The sequence below is a fragment of the Onthophagus taurus genome, chromosome 8 (assembly GCF_036711975.1).
Source record: "Onthophagus taurus isolate NC chromosome 8, IU_Otau_3.0, whole genome shotgun sequence".
Lineage (NCBI taxonomy): Eukaryota > Metazoa > Arthropoda > Insecta > Coleoptera > Scarabaeidae > Onthophagus > Onthophagus taurus.
In genome coordinates this window covers 7,490,825-7,508,897 of record NC_091973.1, presented here as the reverse complement: position 1 = coordinate 7,508,897, position 18,073 = coordinate 7,490,825, and the positions used below count along the sequence as shown (strand labels likewise).

The window sequence follows — 18,073 nt, the reverse complement described above, 5'->3', positions numbered from 1 at the left end:
TGTTAGCATCAATCCCAATAGGTCATTCCACTATACTTAAGGAAGAATATAAAAACATCAAGCTTGTTTTAGAAAAAATTTCATACGATCAACATCAATGGCAAGTGTGTGTAGATTTAAAAATGGTAAACTTTTTATTTGGGCAGCAGAGTGGATACACAAAATATCCTTGCTTTCTATGTCTGTGGGATAGTTAAGCGAAAAATGAACACTGGACCAGGAAAGTCTGGCCATCGAGACTTAACATGGTTGTAGGAAAAGCAAACATCATCGAAAAACCATTAATGGAAATCAGTCGCGAAAAAGTTATCCTGCCTCCCCTCCATATAAAACTTGGACTTATGAAACAATTCGTGAAAGCTTTAGATAAGAACGGCGACTGCTTCAAATATATTTGTGAATCATTTCCTGGTCTCAGTATCGAGAAGTTAAAAGCAGGTATTTTTGACGGTCCCAAAATTCGCTCCCTTATTAAAAACCAAGATTTTAAAAAGCATATGAATCAAGTTGAATCGGAAGCATGGTCAAGCTTCGTATTGGTTGTCGAAAATTTTTTAGGAAACCACAAAGCTGAAACACATTATGAATTGGTAGACAACATGCTTAAAAAATTCCAAAAACTGGGAGTTAACATGAGCGTGAAACTGCATTACTTGCACAGCCATTTAGACAAATTTCCAGATAATTTGGGTGACTACAGCGAAGAACAAGGCGAGCGGTTTCACCAAGATATCAAGATTATGGAAGAGAGACATTAACTTTTATGGACTTCAGGCATTTTAACCACCAATGCTTATTGGATGACCTAAACTATCTAAACTGGCACAACTTTCTTATTTCTGATTCCATTGATGATAAGGTAGAGTTTTTTAATAATTCCTTATTATCTTTATTTAGAGCTCATGCACCACTCCGAACAGTTACACTGCGAAAGAATTATCGCCCGTGGATAACTGATACTATTAAAATTCTCATTAATTTACGAAATAATGCCTATTCGAGATACAGGTCTACCAGGGATCCCTCTCATTTTAAGTCGTACAAAGACTTGAGAAACTATACTAACTCAGCAATCCGTCGGGAAAAAAAGGCTTATCTTTCTTTAATATTTCATAACAATAATTCTCGTAAACTCTGGAACAATCTCAAGTCGTTTGGAGTATGTGGTGCTAAAACGAAGTCAATTCCGTCTACTGTGGGAAATGCTGATGATATTAATAATTTTTTTCTTTCCTCTCAAAATCAACATGATTGTGATCCCAACTTATTGCACTTCTACAATACTAATAGATTATCTTCTGTTTCTACAGAATTTTCCTTTTCTTTAGTTTCTGAGGAAAAGGTTTTGGAAGCGCTTAATCGAATTAAAACAAATGCTGTTGGTAGTGATGGAGTTACGAAGCAGATGCTTTTATTAAGTTCTCCGGTGACACTGCCGTACATGTGCCACATTATCAACTTTTGCATCGAGGGGTCGGTCTATCCGAGGCAGTGGAGGGGTGCTCTTGTTAAACCTGTACCTAAAACTGGAACGGTTGCTTGTTTGCAGGATCTTAGGCCTATAAGTATTTTGCCGGTCTTTTCTAAAGTATTTGAAAGATTATTGTCCACTAGGTTGTGGTCACATTTAAATGCGCATTGTATACTACCTAGCTTGCAGTCGGGTTTCCGTTCTGGGTATAGCTGCACTACGACTCTTTTGGATATCACGGATGATGTTCTACGTGGTATCGATGACGGGTTGGCCACGGCTCTGGTCTTGCTTGACTTTTCCAAAGCTTTTGATACTTTGCATCATTCGCTGCTGGTTGGAGTGCTTGGGTATATTGGACTGTCGGGGTCTGCTCTCAATCTTATTCAGAATTAACTTTGTTACCGTTCACAGCGAGTAACTTGTAATGGTGAGTTATCTGCACAAGTTGAGGTCGTGTCGGGTGTGCCGCAGGGTTCTATTCTTGGCCCAATTCTGTTCTCAATTTATACTTCCCAACTGTGTTTGGCTGTAAAGCACTGTACTGCGCACATGTATGCTGATGATATTCAATTATACTACACTTTTCCAACATCAAATCTAGCTGTGGCTGAAAGTAATATTAATGCTGACTTGAAGGCCTTGGTCAATACTGCTAATGAGCACAGCTTAAGGATAAATCCATCTAAGTCATCGGTGATGGTCTTTGGGAGCCGGGGTGTTTTGGACGAAGTCAGGGATGGGTTGAGCTTGAAGATTGACTCTGATGTTTTGCAGGTTGCTGAAAGTGCAAGGAATTTGGGTATCATTATTGACAGTAAACTTAGATTTGACTCGTACATTGGTAGTCTACTGCGTCGTGCATATGCAGCGTTAAAATTGCTCTATAATAGTAGGCATTTATTGAAACAGCAACTGCGGATACGCTTGTGTGACGCCCTGGTTCTCTCGATCTTTAATTACGGTGATGTATTATATGGCCCTTTTATTGATAATATTCACAAGGTAAGAATTCAAAGAGTTCAGAATGCGTGCTTACGTTTTATTTATGGCATTAGGAAATATGCGAGTATCTCATACACCTTAAAATGGGTGGGCTGGTTGAATATGTCACGTCGTAGGGCCCTTCACTCTGCTTGCCTCTAGCATAAGGTTCTGACTACCAACAAAATTCAATTTCGAACAGACGTTCATAATATTAATATTAGGCAGAGACATACGTTAACAATACCCCAGCATCGACTGGAAATTTTTAAAAGATCTTTCACGTATTGTGTGCCTAATTTGTTGAATAACTGTCCACTTTCGGTCTTGCAGGAATCTGAGCGGGTTTTCAGGGTGATATATAGGTCTGAGTTATTGAATGAGCAGAATTGTGATGACATATGAATCAATTTTTTTTTTTTTGTTGTTTTTTCTCTTTTTTCTTTCTTTTATTGTTTTTTCGTGTTTCTTCTCCTTTCCTTGTCTTAGCTCTTCTTATTTACTAGAAAGCTAGTCTTACTATTATGTATAGTTGGTATTAATTTTAAGTTTTTGGTAACAACTAGTCTTTCTATTTCCGTTTGCCGTCATGAAGTTTAAGTTTATTTATACAAAATGTAGAAAAAGGACCAATGAAAAACAGCTGACCCACTGGGAATGCTGACGTGGTCCTTTTTAACTCATGGCATTTCATTTTGGTTTTATTTTAGTTTTTAAGTATTTTGTTGTTGGGGTTTATAATGGTGCTATGGGTTAATAAACATTATTATTATTATTATTATATAAAGGGCGGTGGGACCTCCATATGATGGCGGATTATTGCTGGAATTTACAGAGAGATTGCCTTAATCAAAAACACAATAGAAAATCACACAGAAAACGATTTTCTTAAAAGTTATCGATATGTTTTTGTTTATTTTAGTTAATTTTGTTTTATTTTTTGTTTTAACTCGAATGGATAAATAATTTTAAAATATAGATTTCAACAATATTCTCTTTTCTCAAAATTTAAATTTTCTGTATAAATTAATACTTTATCTCAAAAACTAGAGTCAATTCAACAAATAAATTACTATTTTTATATTCAGTGGACCAAAATGAACCAAAATTGACTAAGATATCTCATGCCGCAGAATCACTGTCATTATAATGATTCTAAGCATACCGCGCTAGTTACAATAATTTGGAACATGCACAACTGTCCAAAGTAACTAAAACAACACCATAAAGCCCAGATCTCAATCCCCTTGAGAATTTATATTGTTTTATTTACGTGAGACAGCCTGTATATTAAGATAGCATAAATGCAATTATTATTTTTACAATAATAAACCTATTTTGTGAATACTGCCTATTTTCTTATAACTCTATTTAGAATATACCTAAATCTAATTTTGAGTATATTGCTAAAAAATCTACGCAGATGCATTCTATTAAGAATATATCAAACACTAATTTCGAGTGCATTGTAAAATCTGTATAGATTATAATTTTAACTCTGCCGACATTTAATATGTAATCTTTTTCACTCATCGTAGAGTTAATAATTCACTTTACCAAAGATTCATTTAATCTCTAAAATTTGCTCCAACAACCGATTACAATATTAACTCGGAAAATGAAACATAATTTTGTCGTTCCTATAAAAAGAGACATAATCTTAGAAAGGTGTTTCGCCAGGTGATACTTTTAGAATTTATGGCTCTGACAATAGGGGACATCCGGTTTATAGAATACCATAAGCCGTGGTGAAATAATAATTCGCAATAACTTTTTTAATTAGTTTATTTCCTCTTAATCAACCTTTTATCGCTCTCAATTACCATTTGTTCTCAAACAATAGTTGATTTCGACTTCGAATTGAAAGCACAAAACGTTATTAACACTTTGATATAAATCTCCATTGAAAGAAGTTAAAATATTTTATTATTTTTTAGAAACAATCGCAATTGTTCCGTTTAACACGAAAATGACCACAAAAAGTTAATTAATTTTTTTGGCCTATAATCATTAAAATTATAAAGTTTATCTTTCTATTAATAGATGTCACTATATAAAAATAAAAATGTTTTTAAGAAATGTTTTAAACGTAAAATTAAATTTATGAAGCACTTAAGTAGTAAACAATTTGAATTATTAATAAATAAAAATTTGTTTTTAATTTTATTTGGGGATTATCAGCGAAATATTTCATAACCTAATTTGATAACGGAAACTACTTCACTCAACTTCACTCGTACGTAACATCTGTCAGAGTGTACATCGTTTTTATAAATAATTTATTTAATCTTGTCTATTAAACAATAAACGATGCCTGCCGCCCAACCGAAACCAGCCCCTGCAACATCCGAAACTCCCGGAATCAATGCTATTTTGCTTGGCCCCCCCGGATCGGGAAAAGGAACACAAGTAATGAAACTTAACCTAACATAACCTCCAAATAAATTTCATTTTTTAGGCCCCTTTACTAAAGCAACGTTTCTGCGTATGCCATTTGGCCACTGGAGACATGCTAAGAGCAGAGGTCGATTCTGGATCCCCTTTGGGTGCAAAAATTAAGAAAGTTATGGATGAAGGGAAGTTAGTGAGCGATGACCTTGTGGTCAGCATGATTGATAGTAATTTGGACAAACCAGAGTGTCAGAATGGATTTTTATTAGATGGGTTCCCAAGAACTGTTCCTCAAGCTGAAAAGGTAGCAAGAAAAAATTTCATATTGTAATTTAACATACAGGTGTTTCTATTGGTGTGAAAGATTTCAGCAAAAATTAACTTAATTTGTTCAAAACCCTTCTTCTCCAAGTTATAGCCCTCTAAAGTTAAAAGAAAAAATCTCTTGATAATTTATGGCTCCTGTTCACTATGGCTTATACAGCCTGTTTCAGAGTACTACTTTCAAAATATTTGGCAGTAATATGCTTTAGGACAGTGTTTCTCAAACTTTCAGCATATATGTACCCCTGTTGTAATTATCAAAACTTATAATAATAAAGTATAATAAATAAATGTAATAATAATAACATTAACGAAAGCGTCAGTGGGATGGATGAATTTGTTTATGTTGAGATGAAGCCAAATGATTATAATCAGGTTCCCTATTCGTTAATTTTAATCGAAGATGCGGCTCCACATCCAAAATCCTGTTTCTTTTTTTCGACTTAATATCGACTAATGCTGAAAACACAACTTCACATAGATATGATGTTGGAAATGGCAAAACATGTTTTAACACTTTTTCTGTTAAATTCGGATATAGTTGTTGCATTTGCAGCCAAAAAGATGCTAAAGAACACTCTTTACAATAATAATAATAAATAAATTTATTGCCATAATAAGAAACAAAAAATACAAATTAAAGAAAATGTATACATTTAACTTAATGCATAAATACGGGCGAAAGGGTCGATTTATCGCGTAAGCGATATCTTCCAAACAACCCAATCAATCAGCAGTATACTAAGTTATATAAGAAAAACTATGAATAAACGGCAAGCTGCTATGCTAAACTTATGGTCACTAAAAACGGTGCATAATGATAGTTGCTGGAATAAAAGAAGAAGAGAAGTAGAAGAAGAGAAGAAAAGGGAGAAAAAAAAGTTCTCGGGAAGATAGTTGGAGAGCCAATAAATGACGTTTTAGGTGGTTTTTAAATGTTACAAGGTGAGGAATATTACGGATCTCAGTAGGCAGACTATTCCAAAGGGTTATTGCCTGCATAGCAAACGATTTATGGTAAATCTCGGTACTATGGGTCGGGAACATAAGCACAGAATCTAACTGAGATCTAGTGGGTAAACCATGCGGCGACAAGCGTTGAAATATACAATACAGATACCTCGGGGTTTGATTGTGAAGAACAGTATATAACATAGTTAATATACGAAACGATCTACGGTTCTGACAGCTTAATATCTGCAAATAATTACGGTATGGGGTTATGTGTTGAGATCTCTCGAGATCAAAGATATACCGTATGCAGTTGTTTTGAAGTCTTTGCAGTTTGTTTCGTAGTGTTACCGAAAGATCAGGATATGCCGTGTCAGCATAATCAATATGGGGGAAAATCAGGGAAAAACAAAGATTACGACGGATCATGGGAGGAAGGAAGCAACGGAGACTTTTCAGTGAGTGGAAACAATGATAGACCTTTCTGCAGACAGATTGAATTTGAGGTTTCCAGGACATTGTAGAATCCATAACCACCCCAAGGTTTCTAACCGTGTCTGACAGCTGAATAATGTCTCCGTCAAGCATTAAGTGAATGGATGAAAAATCATTCAGCTTTGCCAGTAAAGGTCGACTGCCAAACGCAATTGCTTGAGTTTTAGCAGTATTTAATTTAAGGCCATAACGTTTGGACCAATCCAAAATATTGGAAAGGTCATGATTAAGACGTGCAATTGCTTCCGGAAAATCATCAATAGTTGTCGTAGTGTAAATTTGGAGGTCATCAGCATACACATGATAATTACAAGAAATACAGTGGGTGACGGCATTAATGAAAATCGAAAAGAGCAACGGACCCAACACACTACCCTGGGGTACACCACATTTAACATCACAAGCAGACGAGAGCGCAGAATCAGCACGCACACACAAGGAACGACAGGAAAAGTAAGATTGAAACCAAGATAAACATGAAGAGGTAAATCCAAGGGCAGCTAGTGACGCCAACAAAAGATCGTGATTAACCGAATCGAACGCCTTGCTAAAATCAAGTAATACAAGGATGGTAACACAACGTTTGTCGCAAGCATACCTAATATCATCTGTAATCTTAATAAGCGCTGTTGTCGTGCTATGACCCTTACGAAAACCCGATTGAAAGTCGTTGTGCAAGTTAAATTCTTGTAAATACTCTTGAACTTGTAGATAAACAAGGCGCTCGAGAGCTTTAGATAGAACAGATAAAATGGAGATAGGGCGAAAATCATTTAAACTTGAGGGACTCTTGGATTTAGGTATAGGGACAACATGAGCAACTTTCCAGATTGAAGGGAATGAGGATCGTTCAATGGAGAAGTTAAAAATGTGGGTAATAGGAGTAAGAACAATATCCAATATAGTTTAGTCCTTTATGTTTATTTTTCAAAAATCCGTCTGCAGATAACTCCAAGAGCTGTTCTTGTTCCACATTAGATAAATTATCTGGCATGGCAGATGAATCAATATTAAACGGATGTCTTATCCATTCGAGGTTTGTCGTTAAATCCGGAAAATAATTTTTCAGGCCCTCTTGTAATCCGTCCAAATAAACATTTCAGAACATCCGTATCAATTTTATCAGATGATTTTATTACAAACTCATGAAGAGAGGGAAACGAGTCTAGCTCTCCATTATTAACTCTAGTTTTCCATAACTTTAATTTTTCAATTGTAGCGTTTACTTTGTCCTGGACATGAAACAATGAAATATCTTTACCTTGTAATGATAAATTAAGTCCATTTAAAATAGAGAATATATCTGCTAAGTATGCCAATTTGGGCTATCCAAATTGAGTTGAGTCATGTAGACACTTTTTCAGTTCAAATTTATCATTAAGAAAAACTTGAAGTTCTTGTCTCAGTTCAAATAATCGACTTAAAATTTTTCCCCGAGATAGCCAACGTACATCAGTATGAAAAAGCAGTTGAGTATGGCTGATTTTCACGCTTTCATCAAGAACTTTTTGCAGATCTTACGTGTTGCCAAAGCCTCTCTGTGAATGCAACAATGTGTGGACTTGACATTTGGTGCAACCTTCTGAATTTTTGCAATGAGTTCTTTATTAATGCTGACCATACTTTTTGCACCATCTGTACTTATTCCAACACATTTAGTCCAACTAATTTTGTTATCTTGCATAAATTTATTCATAACGTTAAAGATATCTTCTCCTGTTGTATGACCTAATAAAGGCTGGCAAAATAAAAAGTCGTCGTGAATTTCTTGGTTCTTTTCGTATCTAACAAACTGTTTCACATTATTGGCCATATCAATTATTCGTCGATGAACTGTATTATTTGACAAAGGTACACGATCAAGAGTTTGTTTTGTTTTATCACCTATCATTACTTCTGCCATTATTACTGCGGTTATTTTGTTAATCAGTTTTGAAGAAGTTTCGTCTTCAATAATTTTATGAGTTGCTGTTCGTTCAATTTCGTTTACTTTGCGTTTAGAACATCCGGGTTGGGTTGGGTATTTGATATTTTCAGATAAAAAAAGATTTATTTTTCGCAGTATTTAACCCAAAGAATAACATCTCACAGTAATACATTAAAGAATATATTGTTAATAACGCCATTGCTAGATTCTTTATATCAGTAAATGTTACTGTCAGATCTGTTCCAAGTATTCAAAATTTCCTGTTCATAGTTGCACTCTTCAAATTTTCAAGCTTCACTCTTAACTCAACGAATATATAACTCCAAACTCTTTCTTGAAATTCTACCAGTGTTCTCTTCCAGTCTTCTAAATTGGTTAAATCTTTCGCCGAACTATTCAGATAATGAAGTTATTATATTCTGGTAAAAAAAGTATACACTCCGTTGCATTAATGGTTTTTTCAAAATACTTTTTTAACCGAGGAGAATATTAGTAAGTTTTAGATTTAATATATCGTTTAAAAATTTTAAGTTTACTTTCGAAAGATTTGATGTATCCAAACATAACATCAATACTTTTGCCAAAACCTTGTAATTTTAAGTTTAGTTCATTCATATGAACAGACAAATCTGTAAAAACATCAAATTACTGAACCACTTATCATCATTAATCTGGGGAAAGTTTGCCAAGTCAAAACAATCCACAAATCGCTCAAGAACTTTACCTCGATTCAGCCATCTCACATTAATAAAGAAATAATAAAGATTAGCAATCCACTGTAGGTTGAATCGACTTCTTGCCAAAGTGCAGAAAATTCTTGCTTATGGAGAGGTCGAGCAGTGATAAAATTAACAATTTTTGTTACATCAGACATTACATTATTCAGTTCTGAAAATCCTGATTTAGCACACAATACCTCTTGATGGATAATGTAATAGAATGGTACAATAAGATGTCTAACAGTTTCCATAAACAATTTGACGAATCCCACATTTTTTCAAACCATATTTGGTGTCTCATCTGTTATGACATGACCGATACAATTCACGATATTAATGTTTAAGTCACTGAACGTGAGACAAAATTTAATTGTTTTTTTTGTGTCAACAGCTACCAAAATAACATTGGGTGTAAAAAATTCATGAGCTACTACATTAAAATGTTAGTTTACTTTTTGATGGGGAAAGAAATGAATTTTTAAGAAAAACGAAATACTATCGTAAAAAGAACGTTTTTAGGATCTCAATAATAAAAAAGAAATTATGGCATTCCATTTAAAAAAAAAGTTTAAAGTCGCCAATTTGAAATAATTTGCAAAGTGAGATTTGAGCAGTGATGAACTGGACGTGTCAAAATTTTCAAAACTTTTAGTAAATAATATGCTGCCGTGTCATATACAGGGTGTCACACAAAAAACGCCCCAAGCTGTAACTCTGTCATTTACACTGCGATTTTTACGAGCGAGTTATCAAATGAGTTTGATGAATACTACATTACATTACATTGCATCGACTACATATCGGGTAGGCGGACTAACCAACCTTGCACCGCGACCCTAAGGATCTATTGTACTCCGATAGATATCGTTATCAAATTTCACCGTGCAGTCCAATGCTCTTAACGAACATTAATACCTTGCTCGGCGAAAGGTCATTCAGATCCCTTGATATGATTAACGACAGGGCAGTGGCATAAAACATGCTCAACCGTCTCTGCTTCCTCCGCACATAGTCGGCATTCAACATCGTTGAACCCAACAAGTTGAGTTAATCGGGAGTGCCCAGTAAAAACACCCATTAGAACTTTTATGCTACTACGGGCAAGTCCTAAAATATTCCCGGGTTCGACAGTGGCGATGTTGATAAACACCTTAGCATGTCTCATTCCAGGAGAACTGGTCCACAGTAGGCGAAGTCTCTCTTCAGCCCACAGTCCAATCCTATATTTGGCCATCGCAAATGATATACCAACTGCTGGTTCCGGCCCCACAAACGCTTCAGCGCTGCCATCTCGTGCTAGCTTATCTGCCGCTACCCCATTGTAGTGACCCGGGACCCAGATCAGAGAGACTCTGTTATCACAACTCAGTGTGTTTAATGTTCTCTTACAATCATTAACCAGAGCCGACACCGTTTTGACGGCTTGCAGCGCCTGGAGAGCGGCTTGACTGTCTGAGAAAATTCGTACTGTCATGTTCTTCAATAGCAAATACTTCCGCCTGGAATACAGTACAGTACGTACCCAGGCTGTAAGCTTGCTTAATTCGAGGTGTCTGGCAGTATACTCCTGCTCCTACCCCTTCAGGCGTTTTTGATCCATCTGTGTACAAGCAAATGTCTGCCTGAACCAGAGAATTTTCATTTTCGATCCAGGACTGCCGCTCAGGCAGTACAATCTGGTATCGAGCATTAATCACTGATAGTGATACCGCCAAATCTGACGGCATTAATAGCACAGTATCAGTGCTTATAATGTCTTTCGCAGCCTATTGGTATGAATTAGTGATGGGACGGTATTTGAGGAACGGTATTTTGGAGCGGTATTTTTGAGGAGCGTACCGCTTCCACGCGATTTTAAAATACCCGTTACAGAACGTTATTAATATACTTACATATTTGTAGTGATGGTTCGGTATTTGAGAAACGATATTTTGGAGCATTATTCTAATGGAACATACCATTCCTGCGCGATTTTTAAACTACCCGATTCTGGGGTAGGGAATATATTATTTTTTCAAACTCGGTACGAAACCAGCTATGTTTTTGCTCAAGGTCACGGTATTTTGGAACGGTATTTTTGTGTAGCGACCGTTCCTGGAGCGCGACACGGTTATGAGCGGTATTCCCATCACTAGTATGAATACTATGATTCATGCTACAAATAAATTTTTTCCAAGGCCATCTTCAATTTTAAGCGATAATTAACTTTTGTTTTTCAAATTGTTCCATATATTTTTCTTCAGGTCGTTAGATAGAGATTGTTTTTCTGAATCCATTGATGTACAATACTTCCATTTTTAATGTAATTTTAGCAGAGAAAATACTCTGTAACTCTGTCATTTTCCTTCCGATTTTCATGAGCGAGTTGTCAAATGAAATGGTTTGATAAACTTTTTCCAAGGCCATCTTCAATGTCAAGCGATTATCAACTTTTGATTTTCAAAGTGCCCGATATGTTTTTCTTCACACGTTATTGGATAAAGACTCTTTTTCTGAACACAGTGATGTACAATACATTAACATTAATTGCAATTTTAGCAGAGAAAAAATATTAAAACATTTTTCGAACATTGTCTTAGTCACTTCTGTAATACTGTAGTGTGCCACTGTAGCTTGAATCGACTTCTTGCCAAAGTGCAGAAAATTCTCGCTTATGGAGAGGTCGAGCAGTGATAAAATTAATAATTTTTGTTACATCAGACATTACATTATTCAGTTCTGAAAATCCTGATTTAGCACACACTACCTCTTGATGGATAATGTAATAGAATGGTACAATAAGATGTCTAACAGTTTCCATAAACAATCCCACATTTTTTCAAACCATATTTGGTGTCTCATCTGTTATGACATGACCGATACAATTCACGATATTAATGTTTACATTCTCTGACATTCTCTACATGATGTTTACATGACAAAATTTAATTGTGTCTTTTGTGTCAACAGCTATCAAAATAACATTGACTGTAAAAAATTCATGAGCTACTACATTAAAATGTTAGTTTACTTTTTGATGGGGAAAGAAATGAATTTTTAAGAAAAACGAAATACTATGGTAAAAAGAATGTTTTTAGGATCTCAATAATAAAAAAAAATTATGCCATTCCATTTAAAAAAAAACTTTAAAGTCGCCAATTTTATAATAGCAACACTTTATGTACATTGAAAGAATTATTTGTCTTTCGTACTGTGGCACGCAGTGAGGTGGCTGCAGTTATATCAGGTATGCATTCTGGTGCTGTGGGAAGTGATTTTCTTGGTATAAACACAATTAAGATGTCATGTCCATATTTATTAGATATTATAACGCATATTATTAACACTTGTCTCCTGGAATCGGTTTTTCCTGATTGCTGGAAGGATTCCTTTGCCGAAAACCAGTGCTCCTGAAAGTTATACAGATTTTAGACCTGTAAGTATTTTGCCAGCCCTCTCCAAAGTACTTGAAAAAATAGTTTGTTGTCAATTAAGGGAACATCTTTTTCTTTATAACATCATACCCGACAACCAATCTCTATTGTTCTATTGTTGGATTATTCAAAAGCATTTGGTATGATAAATCACCATCTGTTACTAAGTATTTTACACTACATTGGTCTGAATCACACAGCAATAGAGTTTTTTAAACATTACCTTTTAAGCAGAGAACAACGAACTAAAATCAAAGATGTCTTCTCACAAGAACTAATCTCTAAAGGAGTTCCTCAGGGAAGTATATGTGGACCTCTGCTGTTCATAATTTATGTGAGTACGTTTTATAAAAATTTTAAGTTTTGTAAATATCATACTTATGTTGATGATACTCAATTGTCAATTTCATTTCATCACACTGACTCTAACAATGCTGCTATCAAAATTAATTCGGATGTACAATCCCTTGTTGACGCTTCTGAGGCACATGGTCTAAAAGGGTGCAGTATGTCTAGAATAGCTGCTTCAGACTGATTTATGGCATACAAAAATATCAGAGAGTTTCACATAAATTGGCGGAGTGTGGTTGGCTGAATATGCATAATAGGATGACTCTACATAGAGGAGTAGTTTATTTCAAAATCTTAAAAGACAAAATTCCTGTTTATTTAAGTAATAAAATAACCTACCGTACTGATGTACATAATGTCAATATTCGTAGAAAAGATTCACTTACGGTGCTACGTCACGCGTCGACTGCTTTTCGGAATTCATTTACATACGGCATCACAGTTTTTTGAAACACCCTTCCTCGTCTATTAAAAGTGTTAAACGTGTCCAAGTTTAAAATTAAATACAGTTATATACTCAGTTATATATATTTTTTTTTTTGCGCTGTTATGGATTATTTGTTGTTATAGTACATAGGAGCCAGGGGAAGAGCAGGCCTCACTACCAAGGTGTTGCCTGACCTGGCTACCTAATTAACCTTCTTAATTTTCTTTATTATGTAAAGTGATTTATATGTAAAAGATTTTTGAGGGTTAATAAATTGCATAAATAATTTGCAAAGTGAGATTTGAGCAGTGATGGCGAACCTTTTGAACTGAACGTGTCAAAATTTTCAAAACTTTTAGTAAATAATATGCTACCATGTCATATACAGGGTGTCACAGAAAAAACTCTCCAAGTTGTAACTCTGTCATTTACACTGCGATTTTTATGAGCGAGTTATCAAATGAGTTTGATGAATACAAATAAATTTTTTCCAATGCCATCTTCAATTTTAAGCGATAATTAACTTTTGTTTTTCAAATTGCTTCATATATTTTTCTTCAGGTCGTTAGATAGAGATTGTTTTTCTGAATCCATTGATGTACAATACTTCCATTTTTAATTTAATTTTAGCAGAGAAAATACTCTGTAACTCTGTCATTTTGATAAAGACTCTTTTTCTGAACACACTGATGTACAATACATTAACATTAGTTGCAATTTTAGCAGAGAAAAACAATTAAAACATTTTTCGAACATTGTCTTAGTCACTTCTGTAATACTGTAGTGTGCCACTGTAGCTTGAATCGACTTCTTGCCAAAGTGTAGAAAATTCTCGCTTATGGAGAGGTCGAGCAGTGATAAAATTAACAATTTTTGTTACATCAGACATTACATTATTCAGTTCTGAAAATCCTGATTTAGCACACAATACCTCTTGATGGATAATGTAATAGAATGGTACAATAAGATGTCTAACAGTTTCCATAAACAATTTGACGAATCCCACATTTTTTCAAACCTTATTTGGTGTCTCATCTGTTATGACATGACATGATATGTTTAAGTCACTGAATTCAGTCACATATTTCGTTTCCTGATATACTTATTGGCACTGATTCTAACTTTATCAACTCTTCTCTCATAGTGAGGCCATCAGAATATCTCGCAATAATGGTCAACCGAGCATTTGATGTGATATTAATTATTTGACTTTTTTTTAGTTGATGTACGTTTTTATTAAGATGTATCATTCTTTCTTTGATGGTATTTCTACTGAGTGGTAACTCAGAAATTCTTTTGTTAATATCTCCGTCACTGAGGGCTTTTCCATGTTGAACTATGGAATAAGCAACATAATAACTTGCTCATGCTAAATTGGTAGAGCTTTTTACAAATTTAACGATGGAATTTGATTGAAATTTATAGACGTTTAACTGCCTAGCAATGTATTCCTTCCTATCATCCATAGTATTCTTCAAGAGCTCACAATGAGTAGTTTCAAAGTGTCTTTTTATATTCCGTGTTACAAAATACACAATGCTCTGTTGTTTCTGTCGACAATTCCGTACATCTCTGTTCATATATCTTGGAAAAGTCGGCTCCAATCTTGCTTTTTTATTTTTTTGATTTTCCATTACGCGGCTGGTAAAATAAAAAAATCACGAAAGATCTAAGTTTCTGACCTGCTAAACTAGCTAACCTAACTATAAAACCTAATTAACTAATAATTATAAATTCAATTATGGAATTTCTTGTCTCAATGGAGGTGTGTCATTCAAAATCAATTCGCGTGTCACCTCTGACACACGTGTCATAGGTGCGCCATCACTGGTGTAGAGAATGTCCTAAAGCATATTACTGCCAAGTATTTTGAAAGTAGTACTTATAGTATGGCTAAAAAAAAATAAGGCGCTTACTCTGAAACAGGCTGTATATGGACCACTACGAGCCATCGCCATTGTATAGAGGGGTGATGACCTGAAGTGGCCATAAGTGGTCGATAATGGTGATGGTAATGGCAAATATGGCTTTGGGAGCAGTTGGACACCAAGATTTGTAAACAGCTAGTATACCATCTAGACTATACCACTGTGTGGAAGCAAACATGCTAGCCGTCATCAATGGTGACCATCATGGCGACCATTCTAGTGGTCCGTCATGAGATTTTTTTGCTAAATTTCATTCTTCTAATTTCCTCCATAGTGGATTTATTAAATAAAAACAATTTTTTCCCCTAACTTTAGAGTGCTGTAACTGGATAGGGAAGAAGTTTTGAACAAAATTTAAGTTAATTTAATATAATTTTCTATTTTAGTTAGATGAATTGTTGGACAAACGTAATACAAGCTTAGACGCCGTCGTGGAATTTGGAATCGACGATAACTTGCTAGTGCGTCGTATAACAGGCCGCCTAATTCACCCGGCGAGCGGACGTTCTTATCATGAAGAGTTTCACCCACCAAAAACAACAATGAAAGACGATATTACCGGTGAACCTTTAATTCGCCGATCCGACGATAACGTCGATGCTTTGAAAAAGCGTTTAATTGCATATCACACACAAACCAAACCATTAGTCAACTATTACAACGCCCGTGGTATCCACCACCGTATTGATGCTTCCAAAGCTGCCGCGGATGTCTTTAATTGCATCGATAAGATATTTTTGAACGCTTCTGCACAACGCGCCGAAAGCAACTTTTAAATTCAAATTCTGTTCATGGGTTTTTTTTCAATTTTTCATTTGGGTACCCAGGTTTTCATTGGTTTATTTACCATGTTGTTCATGCGATTTATTAGAATTGTTATAATTTACTCCGTTTGAGTATTTTATGAACATTTTTGTATGTTTGATGACAGATTAAATAAAATTGTTTATTATTATTTTTAGTGGTATATTTAATTTTTTTTTTAATCCTTTCTAAATATACGAACTTAAAAATATAAAATATATATAAAGTGTGTAGCTTATATGTATAAGATTATACAAGTTAGGGTTTCAGAGGAGCAGAGATTTCAACTACGATGTGTATCCTTGTTTCGTCGCCTATAGCAAGGCTTTCGACCGAGTCTAAGATTATAGTGAAAATTGGGATCGACGGAAAAGATCTAAACATAATATCGCGACTATACTGGAATTAGGGATCAACCCCGGATGCGTATCCCTTTTATAATTCAACGTCTACTCAAAATATATATATTCAGAAAGGCTCTCGAAGATCTTAATGAAGATATATCTGTAAATGGGAAAAAACTGAATAACACACTGATGATAAAATTATTATTTCAGATAGTCTGATAGGATTGTAGCAACTAATGTCTCGAGTGGAAGATGTCGACAAAACGAAATATATGATCATAGACAAGAAGGAGATTCCATATGCTAAATGACCAAAAAATAACACACTCAACGACCAATGGCGTTAATTTTTAGGAGCCAACCACAAAAATCAGACTCCTCCAGTGTTACGTCTTTCCTGTGTTGCTGCATGGAGTAGAATCATGAACCAACAAATTGGCAGCTTTTGATATGTGGCTTTATCGCAGAATCTTAAGAAATTCATGGATAGAACATGTATCTAATGAAAAAATCTGTTCAATAACGAAGAAAGACACAGAATTAGGCCGGGTTTATACAGACGATTTAGCTGTAAATTTAAATTTAAAAATTTAGCTGTAAGAGTTAAATGTATTGAAACCCCATGTATCGTTTATACAAAGCTGTAAGATTTAGCTGTAAACATAAAGTTGGTCAACTTTTCTAAATTTACAGCGTCACACATGCGCAAGACGACCTCAATCAGCTGTATCTGGCTGTATCCAATGGGCGATGTAAATAGCGCGTTCTAACCTAACCTCAACTGTTGTTTATTTCTGTGCCAACAAAATGAGTGAATTCGATGGAAAATTAATTAAAATTGTTGAGAACTACCGATATATTTACGATAAAAAATGTTCTGAACACAAAGATAACATATTGGTAGAAAATGACAACACAAAAACTAGTAATATTATGACCAGAAAAAAAGAATGAAGTCGGTTGAGAAGAACATCTTTCTTTCTTAGTCCGTCTCCACTTCTGGAGATAGACTTCTTCCATGTTATTCCATTTCCCTCTGTTTGACGCCATTTGCTGCCAATTTCCCTCAATCTTTTTGATGTCACTCACCCATCTCCGTTGTGGTCTTCCCACATTCCTATTTTATATCCGCGACCTCCACTGGATAGTAGTCAATCTTTGCCAATACGTCTTAAAGTAAATACACTCACGTAAATTTATCTAAATAACAACTTTATTGAAACTTCTAACAAAATATCAATGTAATTCAGTTCAGTGTTTGTGTTTCTCAAAACACACCCGTTTTAGTCCATCTTTTCTAGCGGTACACGTCTTTTTACCTCTGCCACGCACCAACTCTCATGTTCGACTTTCTCGATCTTGTTCAAACCTGTTCTTTTTTATCTAACGTCTCGGAACATTTCGAACGCGGGAATCACTCCATTGCCACCCCACGCTCCGCACTACCAACCCAAAATCCCCCGCACACAAAATATCCCTAACAGTCTATAATCTTAATCTCTGTTTCTTATTATTGCCCTCTCCATGGCTCTTTGATTTGT

At 35.1% G+C, this 18,073-nt stretch overlaps 1 protein-coding gene across 1 annotated transcript; it reads left to right on the top strand.

Annotated features, from left to right (window-relative positions):
- Window positions 1–4,664: 4,664 nt before the first annotated feature.
- LOC111422598 (adenylate kinase-like) lies at window positions 4,665–16,336 on the top strand. The gene is made up of 3 exons (XM_071198752.1): window positions 4,665–4,864; window positions 4,914–5,150; window positions 15,768–16,336. Exons 1-3 carry the CDS (start codon window positions 4,766–4,768, stop codon window positions 16,155–16,157), a joined length of 726 nt encoding a protein of 241 aa, XP_071054853.1. The 5' UTR covers window positions 4,665–4,765; the 3' UTR covers window positions 16,158–16,336.
- Window positions 16,337–18,073: the final 1,737 nt, after the last annotated feature.